The sequence below is a fragment of the Macadamia integrifolia genome, chromosome 5, assembly GCF_013358625.1.
Source record: "Macadamia integrifolia cultivar HAES 741 chromosome 5, SCU_Mint_v3, whole genome shotgun sequence".
Taxonomy (NCBI): Eukaryota; Viridiplantae; Streptophyta; class Magnoliopsida; order Proteales; family Proteaceae; genus Macadamia; species Macadamia integrifolia.
This window is the reverse complement of record NC_056561.1, coordinates 4,077,417-4,088,315: the sequence shown is the minus strand read 5'-3', so window position 1 is coordinate 4,088,315 and position 10,899 is coordinate 4,077,417. Positions and strand designations below refer to the sequence as shown.

The 10,899-nt window shown below is 40.3% G+C and overlaps 1 protein-coding gene across 1 annotated transcript in view; it reads left to right on the top strand.

Annotated features, from left to right (window-relative positions):
• Positions 1-522: 522 nt before the first annotated feature.
• The window catches only part of LOC122079486 (protein CELLULOSE SYNTHASE INTERACTIVE 1-like), a 16,871-nt gene continuing 6,494 nt past the window's right edge, over positions 523-10,899 (top strand). Inside the window, exons 1-5 of the mRNA XM_042646003.1 lie at positions 523-718; positions 1,318-1,468; positions 2,184-2,257; positions 3,517-6,580; positions 6,823-9,367. Of these exons, the coding sequence (XP_042501937.1) occupies positions 2,241-2,257; positions 3,517-6,580; positions 6,823-9,367 (5,626 nt within the window). The 5' untranslated portion in view covers positions 523-718; positions 1,318-1,468; positions 2,184-2,240. The remainder of the gene's footprint in view (positions 719-1,317; positions 1,469-2,183; positions 2,258-3,516; positions 6,581-6,822; positions 9,368-10,899) is intronic.

Below are 10,899 nucleotides of genomic sequence, written 5' to 3'. Positions count from 1 at the left end.
TCTATTGAATTTGAGTTGAATGTAATATCATGAGAATATAGTCCGTTCATTAGCTTCAAGTTATTGAAAGAATTAGGTCGATCAAAATTCGGGAGAAAGATATATGGTCAATTGAGTAAATATTATGTTAAAAAATGAAGTCTTAAAAAACGCTATAAAATAGAACGTATTTTAAACAAAAATGTTTGAAGTTTGCTTTTTCTGTTTTTTCTGTATCTTTGAGTTTTAAACGCGTTTTTATTAATAATGGTTAAAACCTGTACTGGTTATTAATATAAACAGAAGACTTGATTATTTGAACGTTAGCTGCTTTGCGAACGGCTTAAGATAAGCCGAGCCGAGAGAAGCTGGCACTACAAGATTGTCGGCGGCGTCGGGTAAGCAAGAGGTCCTTTTCCAACCTACATACATGTAAGAGTTAAAAATATCTATTTTTTTAATCCTTGTTAAGGCCCAGGGCATTAAATTATTAAGAGTAGGAAGAAAATCGGATTCCCAATTATTTGATCGTTCCGTCTAAACCGGTGAAAAAAATGATGCTAAACCCAATTGCAAATACTCTTATACTCTGTCCGACTCCGAAGTCCAAACAGACTGAGCACAGCTTTCACTTTCTCTCTTCTTCCTCTTCTCTTCTCTTCTCCTGCTACAGAAATCCATGCATTGAAGGCCTTTACCTTCATTCCTTCCGAGAATCGAAGAAGAGAAGTCTTAGAAGGTGAGAAGGATTGGATTTAATCCCGAGCTTTCGCTATTTTTTAAATTGCATTTATGTGTGAAATGGTTTCCTACTTTGGCTTATAACTTGAGATGGAGGATTTTCTGAGATTTCGTTTTACTACTCTGAAATTCGTCTGAGATGTAAGTGTAGTTTGACTGATCTGGATGTTCTGTGAGAATTGAGTTATTGAGTCAGCGACTTTTCAATTTTTGTCTTGAAAGTTGTAAAGATTGAAGCATTCTTTGGAGAAATTTTTATTTCTTTTTTGCATTTCATTTTTTATTTTTTTTTTAGTACAAAAAATCGGGAACTTGCGGTGGAGAACAGTCGATCTAGTGTTTTTCTTTTCATGTTTACTTGATGTTGCAAGGTCGATTATTTGGTAAATTAACTGGATTTTTTTTTTTAATGATGGTTTTTAATTTACCTATAACGTTGGATCTGAGCTTTGTTCTTCCATTCTGGTCTGGAGACGAATGGATTACTCATTATTTAAAGCGGTTTACTGTCTTTGGTCTTGAGATCCTTGGCATTGAGCAATCATCATTGATATGAGGCTGCAACTCTGATATTCCTTTTTCTTACTGGATCGGCAGGAGAATTTCTTTCATTGATGATATATCCTGTCTAGATACAGAAAAAAAATCAGAAATTATTTGAAGGTCTAAAACTGCTGCAAAGCTGGCGACGACACTAGCCTGGAGGTTTGCTACCAGCAATGGCAGCAGCCATGGAGCTACTGATCTGGTATTTTTCCGCTTTGCTATTTGTTTCTGTTAGTCATTTGTTTTTTCGAATGTTTCCACTGGAAGAGCTTTCTCGGATTCAGTGTAGAACTTCTATGTTCATACATGGCCCTTATAAACCGTTGCTGAATATTAATATGAAGCATATGCTCCTATTCAGCCGACTGTCGGTGTTCAAGTGCTCTCAAGTTCTGGTTTCTTTCTAAACGAAGGAAGCGGAGCTTTAGTGGAAGTAGGTCCAGGATACCTCCTTAGTTGTCGCATTGGCACTCTGAAAAGACCAATGCTTTATTTTTAAGTGATAGAAGGATGTGAAGCTTTGTTCTCCGGGATCTTTCTGTTCCAGTCCTTGAAATCTGCAGGTGTATGCCTATCCTGTGTCAATATGTTTGTTGATATAGACTCCTGGTGCTATATGTATAAAGAAACTTACATGCAAACTTGGTTCCTCTACTCAGATTAGCCGTTGAAATTCAAAAGCCTATGACTTCTTTGATGTCAATATATCACCAGAGAATTCTGCCTTTTTGTTTTCATGTGATTAATACTTGATACAGTCAATCATGGAGAAATTTTGTTATATGCTATTTCATTACAAGTTCCACAAAAAATTTTCAATTTATGCTTTTTTGATAACGATCTTCTTCTCCCATGTGATTTCTCTAACCTCATGGCATTCGATACCTATCCATTATAATATTCTCTTGTCATCCCAGGAAAGGAATACGGTTGCGAAACTTCAAGATTCAGAGCCCCCAACTCCACTTTCAGTCATGAAGATGGGTTCGAGGTATTTAAACATTTTCTTGGACGACATTGCCAGTTTGTGTGAATTTTTTGGTTTGTGACTTCCTCACTTTAATCTTCCCTGTAATTTATGTGAGAATTGGATGTAGCGCTATAAAATGGGACTGCATGGCACCATCTAACAACAGCCTCAATGCTCTTCTATATGTCCTATTTTATAAATGACATTTTTGGCAGGCTGAACCTTGGGGGGGGGGGCCAAGAGCCTATTTAATTTCATAGGAAAGTTAGTGACTGCTTTTCGAATAGGTTTTGGGCTTGTTGACACTGATGGCATACTTACTGGTATAAGTCTAATCACATGGACAGCTCAGGTTGTGTGGCACTGAGCTTCAACTAGAGACAAATTGGAAATAGGTGGGTAAAGCACTCCATCATCTATTGATGTAATGGGTATAGCTATAGTCAGATAGGGAATAAGAAAAAAATATTGTTTTCGGTCATTGAATCAGTCATTTGTTGTGGATACAATGTATACATGGACAGCCAGATCTCAGTCCAATGTGCAGTTGATGTCCTACGCAAAGCTATAGTAGAATTGGGGCAAAAGCAAGAGCAGGCTTACTGTCTTACAATCTATCATTTTGTATCCAAATTGTGTGAGTTGCATTGTGAATTACCTGATGAGGGGTTGGTGGAACAATTAATTATTGCTCTCTGGTGATTTGTCGGCCAAAATCCAGGAGCACTTTCGAGTCCCAAAAAATCCAAAGTGGATGTAGTCTAGACTGGAGCATTAGCGGAAGAAGCTGTAAACAACAGAACATAAATGGATAAATCCTACTTTATTAATATACTGATCAGAGAGGAAAATATTTCATCTACCATACTTGTGATTTGTTTTTAATGACTCTGAGATGACAGAGAAAAACTAAATCTAGAATGAGGGCTTAATATTGGTTTGTAACTAGGTTTTTTAAGTTCCTTCTGGTTTTCTTTTTGTTAATTTCAATCTAAGTGAGAAAAACTATTGAATACATTAATGTACTCTGGTTTACTGATACCTCCATTACTATGTTCTCAAATTGTTTATGACGTCTCTTCTATAAGCTGATATGTAAAGAATAAAGTCTGAATCTGCTTTCTGAGGCTTTATGATAAAGTGTAATTTATTTCCTTCTCAGAATAAGCGGAAGAAATGAGTTTCTCGCAATAGTTAGCCTTTTTTTTCTTCTTTTCTTGATACTCATAATTAGACTGATGATAATGTAAATACAAGGTCTTACTCAAACTTCACTGCAGGGACAGAACCGCCAGTATGGAGGACCCAGATGGGACATTGGCAAGTGTTGCTCAATGCATAGAGCTGCTGCGCAGGAGTTCATCTACTGCGCAGGAGAAAGAAAATTCATTGAAGCAGTTGCTGGACCTTATAGATACACGTGACAGTGCCTTCAGTGCTGTTGGATCCCACTCTCAGGCAGTTCCAATACTTGTTTCTCTTCTCAGATCAGGATCACCAGGTGTGAAGTTGCAGGCTGCCACCGTTTTAGGATCTCTGTGTAAGGAGGATGAACTGAGGGTGAAAGTCTTGCTAGGGGGGTGTATTCCACCGTTGCTTGGTCTCCTCCGTTCCAGCTCGGCAGAAGGTCAAATTGCGGCTGCAAAAGCTATCCATGCTGTCTCTCAAGGTGGAGCTAGGGATCATGTCGGATCAAAGATATTCTCAACTGAAGGAGTTGTACCTGTGCTTTGGGAGCAACTGGAAAATGGTCTCAAGGCTGGGAACTTGGTTGATAACCTTCTGACTGGGGCTTTGAGAAACCTGTCCAGCTGCACTGAGAGATTTTGGCCAACTACCATTGAAGCAGGAGGTGTGGATATTCTTGTGAAGTTGCTCAAAAGTGGACAGTCAAGCACTCAAGCAAATGTTTGCTTTCTTCTTGCGTGTATGATGATGGAAGATGCATCTATTTGTTCTAGGGTTTTGGCTGCTGAAGTTACTAAGCAATTACTCAAGCTTTTGGGACCTGGTAATGAAGCCTCTGTAAGAGCAGAAGCTGCAGGTGCTTTAAAATCTCTTTCTGCTCAATGCAAAGAAGCAAGACGGGAGATTGCTAACTCTAATGGGATTCCTGCTTTAATAAATGCTACAATTGCTCCATCAAAAGAATTCATGCAGGGAGAGTTTGCACAAGCATTACAGGAGAATGCAATGTGTGCTCTAGCAAATATCTCTGGTGGTTTGTCATATGTCATCTCAAGCCTTGGAGAAAGTCTTGAGTCATGCACTTCACCTGCACAGATTGCTGACACATTAGGGGCTTTAGCATCAGCTCTTATGATATATGATAGCAATGCAGAATTGATTAGACCATCAGAGCCTCTAATTATGGAGAAGATATTGGTTAATCAGTTCAATCCTCAGTTTCCATTTCTTGTGCAGGAACGCACCATTGAAGCCCTGGCCAGTTTGTATGGTAATGTTATCCTCTCCAAGAAGCTTGCAAACTCTGAAGCAAAGCATCTGCTTGTTGGGATAATCACAATGGCAACCAGTGAGGTTCAGGATGAGCTGATTAGATCCCTTCTCATACTTTGCAAGAAAGAAGACAGCGTATGGCGTGCACTTCGGGGTCGTGAGGGAGTTCAATTGTTAATATCTCTTCTTGGTCTTTCATCTGAGCAACAGCAGGAATGTGCAGTTGCGCTGCTTTCACTTTTATCGAATGAGAACGATGAGAGCAAATGGGCTATTACTGCTGCTGGAGGCATACCTCCGCTTGTTCAAATTCTAGAAACAGGGTCTGCAAGAGCCAAGGAAGATTCTGCAACAATCATTGGAAACCTATGCAACCATAGTGAAGATATACGGGCATGTGTTGAAAGTGCAGATGCTGTGCCTGCTTTGTTATGGCTGTTGAAGAATGGGAGTCAGAATGGGAAAGAGATTGCAGCGAAGACGTTGAACCATCTTATCCATAAATCAGATACTGGGACTATCAGCCAACTTACGGCCTTATTGATTAGTGATCTTCCTGAATCAAAGGTCTATGTTTTGGATGCTCTCAAAAGTTTGCTTTCTGTGGCCCCCCTTAAAGATATAGTAAATGAAGGTAGTGCTGCCAATGATGCAATCGAGACAATGATTAAAATTTTGAGTTCAACGAAGGAAGAGACTCAAGCTAAGTCTGCGTCAGTTCTAGCTGGACTCTTTCATCTCCGGAAGGATTTGCGTGAAAGTGGTATTGCAGTTAAGGCTCTTTGGTCGGTGATGAAGCTGCTAAATGTTGAATCTGAAAAGATCTTAGTAGAATCTTCATGTTGCCTAGCCGCTATTTTTCTTTCAATTAAACAAAACCGGGATGTGGCTGCTGTTGCTAGGGATGCATTGTCTTCATTAGTTGTTCTTGCTAATTCTGTGGTTCTTCAAGTTGCAGAACAAGCAACAAGGGCTTTGGCTAATCTTCTTTTGGATAATGAAGCGGCCGAGCAAGCATTTCCTGAAGAAATTATTTTGCCTGCTACAAGGGTGTTGCGAGAAGGCACGATTGACGGAAAAACCCATGGTGCAGCAGCAATTGCTCGCCTACTCCAGTGCCGCTCGTTTGATCATGTATTATCTGATTGTGTGAATCGTGCTGGAACGGTTCTTGCATTAGTTTCTCTTCTGGAATTCGCTAGTGTTGAATCTGATGCAATATCAGAAGCTCTTGATGCGCTTGCTTTGTTGTCTAGGTCTCAAGGAAGTAATGAGCGTGTCAAACCTGCATGGGCTGTCCTAGCTGAATTTCCACACACCATAGCCCCAATAGTTTCATGTATAGCTGAAGCGACATCCTTTTTGCAGGAAAAAGCTATAGAGATTTTGTCAAGGCTATGCAGAGATCAAGCTGTTGTCCTTGGAGACACAATTGCTAGTAGTTCAGGCTGTATTTCATCAATTGCTAGAAGGGTGATTGATTCAAGAAACTCCAAAGTCAAAGTTGGAGGAACTGCACTTCTAATTTGTGTTGCAAAAGGTCATCACCAAAGATTAATTGAAGCTCTATATGAATCAAACTCATGTGTCTATCTCATCCAGTCTCTTGTTCAAATTCTCAGCTTGGCGCAATCATCTCCATCGACGCACCTCAGGAACAATGAAAACAATGAACAAATAAGCATCTATAGGCATGGTAAAGAACAAACTAGAAATGGAGAGTCTGAAATTACCACAGCAGTCATTTCTGGTGATAATATAGCTATATGGATGCTTTCTGTACTTGCCTGCCATGATGACAGGAGTAAAATTGCTATTATGGAGGCTGGAGCTGTTGAAGTTCTTACTGAAAGGATTTCTCAATGTTTGTTGCAAGCTATTCAGGTATTTCAAATGTAGTTCCTTTGATTCAGTTTATCTGTCTTGAAACCTCTGAATTTTCATTATTGAAAATGTAATAATTTGTATATAGTGTTATCTGGTACATTAGCATGACAAACTGTTTGTTGTTGTTGTTCCATCTGCATGGTCACTAAATACCATTGATGCAGCTATCAAGCTTCTCTTCGCTTTTTTTTTTTTTGGGTAAAAAGCTCTATTCACTTCTGTGCATATAATTTCTGCAGGGTGATTTTAGAGAAGATACCAGCACATGGGTTTGTGCTTTACTGCTTGCGATATTGTTCCAAGACAGAGATATAATACGAGCAAATGCAACTATGCACTTGATCCCTGTACTCGCAAGTTTGTTAAGATCAGAGGAGTCAGCAAACAGATATTTTGCAGCACAGGCAGTGGCTAGTCTTGTCTGTAATGGTAGCAGAGGAACTCTTCTCACTGTCGCAAATTCAGGGGCAGCAGGTGGTCTTATTTCCTTACTTGGCTGTGCAGATGCTGATATATATGATCTTTTGGAAATATCAGAGGAGTTTGCTTTGGTCCACAATCCTGAGCAAGTTGCTTTGGAGAGGTTGTTTAGAGTTGATGACATTAGAGTTGGTGCTACTTCTCGGAAAGCAATACCTGCTCTTGTTGATCTGCTAAAACCAATTCCAGATCGACCAGGGGCACCTTTTCTAGCTCTTGGACTCCTGACCCAACTTGCAAAGGATAGTCCTCCAAACAAGATTGTAATGGTAGAATCAGGAGCTTTAGAAGCACTGACGAAGTATCTTTCCCTTGGCCCACAAGATGCAACAGAGGAAGCTGCTACAGATTTATTAGGGATCCTGTTTGGCAGTGCTGAAATACGGAGACATGATGCTGCATTTGGTACTGTCAGTCAGCTGGTTGCAGTTCTACGCCTTGGTGGAAGAGGGGCTAGGTATAGTGCTGCTAAAGCCTTGGAGAGCCTATTTTTGTCAGACCATATCAGGAATGCAGAAACTGCTCGACAAGCTGTTCAGCCCCTGGTGGAGATTCTTAACACTGGCGTGGAGAGGGAGCAACATGCTGCTATTGCTGCATTGGTTAGGTTACTATGCGAAAATCCATCAAGAGCCCTAGCTGTTGCAGATGTTGAAATGAATGCAGTGGATGTTCTTTGCAGGATTCTATCATCAAATTGTACAATGGAACTGAAAGGTGATGCTGCTGAATTATGTTGTGTCCTTTTTGGAAATACAAGAATCAGGCCTACACTGGCCGCAGCTCGCTGTGTTGAACCTCTTGTCTCTCTCCTTGTAACTGAGTTCACTCCTGCTCATCATTCAGTGGTCCGTGCACTGGATAAACTTTTGGATGATGAGAATTTGGCAGAACTTGTTGCTGCACATGGTGCTGTCATTCCTCTTGTTGGACTTATTTTTGGTAGGGACTACACACTTCATGAGGCTATCTCGAAAGCTCTTGTGAAGTTGGGGAAACCCCGGCCTGCCTGTAAGATGGAAATGGTGAAAGCTGGGATTATTGAGAGCATACTTGATATTCTCCTCGAAGCACCTGATTTTCTCTGTGCTGTATTTGTGGAACTGCTTCGGATACTGACCAACAATACTACCATTGCAAAGGGTCCTTCAGCAGCCAAAGTGGTTGAGCCCCTTTTTCTGTTGTTATCAAGACCTGAGTTCAGGCCTGATGGACAGCAGAGTGCTTTACAGGTTCTTGTTAATATTTTGGAGCATCCGCAGTGCCGTGCTGATTATAACCTGACTCCTCACCAAGCTATCGATCCACTTATCCCTTTATTGGATTCTCCAACACCACTTGTTCAACAGCAGGCAGCTGAGCTTCTCTCAAATGTGCTCTTGGAAGAGCATCTTCAGAAGGACTCAATAACACAACAGGCAATTGGCCCACTCGTACGTGTTCTGGGGTCTGGTATTCCCATTTTGCAACAGAAGGCCATAAAAGCTCTTACGAGTATTGCAATAACCTGGCCAAATGAAATTGCCAAGGAAGGTGGTGTCATTGAGTTGTCGAAAGTTATATTACAAGGTGATCCTCCATCGCCTCATGCCTCGTGGGAATCTGCTGCGTCTGTTTTAGCCAGTATTCTACAGTTCAGCTCTGAATTTTATCTGGAGGTACCTGTGGCGGTGTTGGTAAAGTTGCTTCGATCAGGCACGGAAAGCACAGTGATTGGTGCATTAAATGCACTGCTTGTGTTGGAAAGTGATGATGCAACTAGTTCCGAAGCAATGGCTGAAAGTGGTGCTATAGAGGCACTTTTGGAGCTCCTCAGGTGTCATCAGTGCGAGGAAACTGCCGCAAGACTTCTGGAAGTGTTGCTGAACAATGTTAAAGTCAGGGAAACAAAAGCTGCTAAGTCTGCAATTTCCCCACTATCCCAGTACCTTTTAGATCCACAAACCCAAGCTCAGCAGGCGAGGTTATTGGCTACCCTAGCTCTTGGTGATTTGTTTCAGAATGAGAGTCTTGCTCGGACTACAGATGCTGTTTCAGCTTGTAGAGCTCTAGTAAATCTGCTTGAGGACCAACCTACAGAAGAAATGAAAGTAGTAGCTATTTGTGCCTTGCAAAACCTTGTAATGTACAACAGAGCAAATAAAAGAGCAGTTGCAGAAGCTGGGGGTGTTCAGGTTGTACTCGACCTCTTCCATGATAGTGATCCAGATACATCAGTTCAAGCAGCAATGTTCATTAAACTTCTCTTCTCTAACCATACCATTCAGGAGTATGCCTCCAGTGAAACAGTGTCAGCTCTAACAGGTATGTATCCTTTCCTTCTTTCTGTGAACCTCTCTGTCCACTCTTGGTTTGAGGAGCCTCTCTCTCTTGTATTGGTCTGATTAATGCCTGTTGCATTCTATAAAACTAAAGTGCACTGTTCTTGCCTCTTGGTCATTGGTTCACTTGCTTCTGCATCTTAGAATACTGCTTGAAACTTATCTAGGAGAATAAACATGATTTTCTACTGAAGTGTGCAGTTTGTCTTACTCTAGCATCACCATATTCTTTGAGAAGAAAGCCTTATCTCGTCTGTTGATGGTACAAGAATCCAACTCCACCATTCCATTTTGTGTAAGAGGGCATTTAATAAAAAAATAAAAATAAAAATAAAGTGTAGGAGGGCGTTGAACACAGATGTGTGTTACAAATCATTTGGTATTCATTTTATAGTCTCTTGTTCCTAGAGTTTTCTGTCTGTCTCAGCTATCAATGGCCATTGTTTTACACGACTCAGCTTTTCTGTTTTTGGATCTCTAATATATACTTTGGATTTCACAAATATTATTTGTTTGCCTTTCCTGTATAGTGATGCAGTTGCACGATGGACTTAGGAAAGAAATATCTTTTGATTTGATTTTCTATTGTTTTACAATTAATTTCTTTTTAAATTAGCTAGCTTCTAATTTTAGAATAGTTTCCTTTCAAGTAGTTTCCATTAATTGTTTGATTTTTTTTCTTTATATTGGACATGTAAACGATGGAGAAGTTCAGTTTTTGAGATGTTGAAGAATAGAAATTTGAAAGTATTTTTTTTGGTTTTGAAACCATGGCTGCCGATTCTCTCTATCTTTCCCCTTCTTCTTTCTCTGATATTCTTTTTTCTTCCTCTCTATTAGTCTGATTGTTCTCGTCTCATCTTCTTCTTTTCCTTTATCCATCTTCTTCTTGCTGATCTCTTTCACAGCCCCTGTTTTGGGCGATAGAATATAGTTCAAGGAATCGACTATATCTCCCTGGATACAAGTGTTTTCACCTCCAAACTTTGGGGCTAGAATCACCTTCCTAAGGCGACCTTACCGCAGAGTTTTTGCGACCAGATTCAGCCTCTGTGGTGAACTTTGCGACCCAGTTCAGAACTGGTTCCCCTGTTACCGCCTAACCTGAGTAGTAGAAGCAACAAATCTCCTCTTGCTTCCTGCTTGAAGTGTTTATCAGTCAGATTCAAGAGACTCGCCGAAGGAGTTCTGTTGATTTGAAGATTTTCTGCTACGGCTGGTTTGAGTTCCATCGTGAGCTAGGAGGAAGAAAACCTTATTAGGTTTTACATCCTTACTTTATCAGATCCCAGAAATACCCCTCATCTTCTCCTATTATTTGCACTTAACCTATTTATTTCTTAATTCCAGATCTACCCTTCCCATCTAGTACGTTGTTTCCCTTTTGAGAATTCCCTTATGTTTGAGTCATCATTTATTTACCATTTTTCCACTCTTTATTAGAAACTTCAAGTTATTCACAATTCTGCCACTTTTCTTTAAAAAAATTCAGAATAAGCTCTTATATTAAAGTTC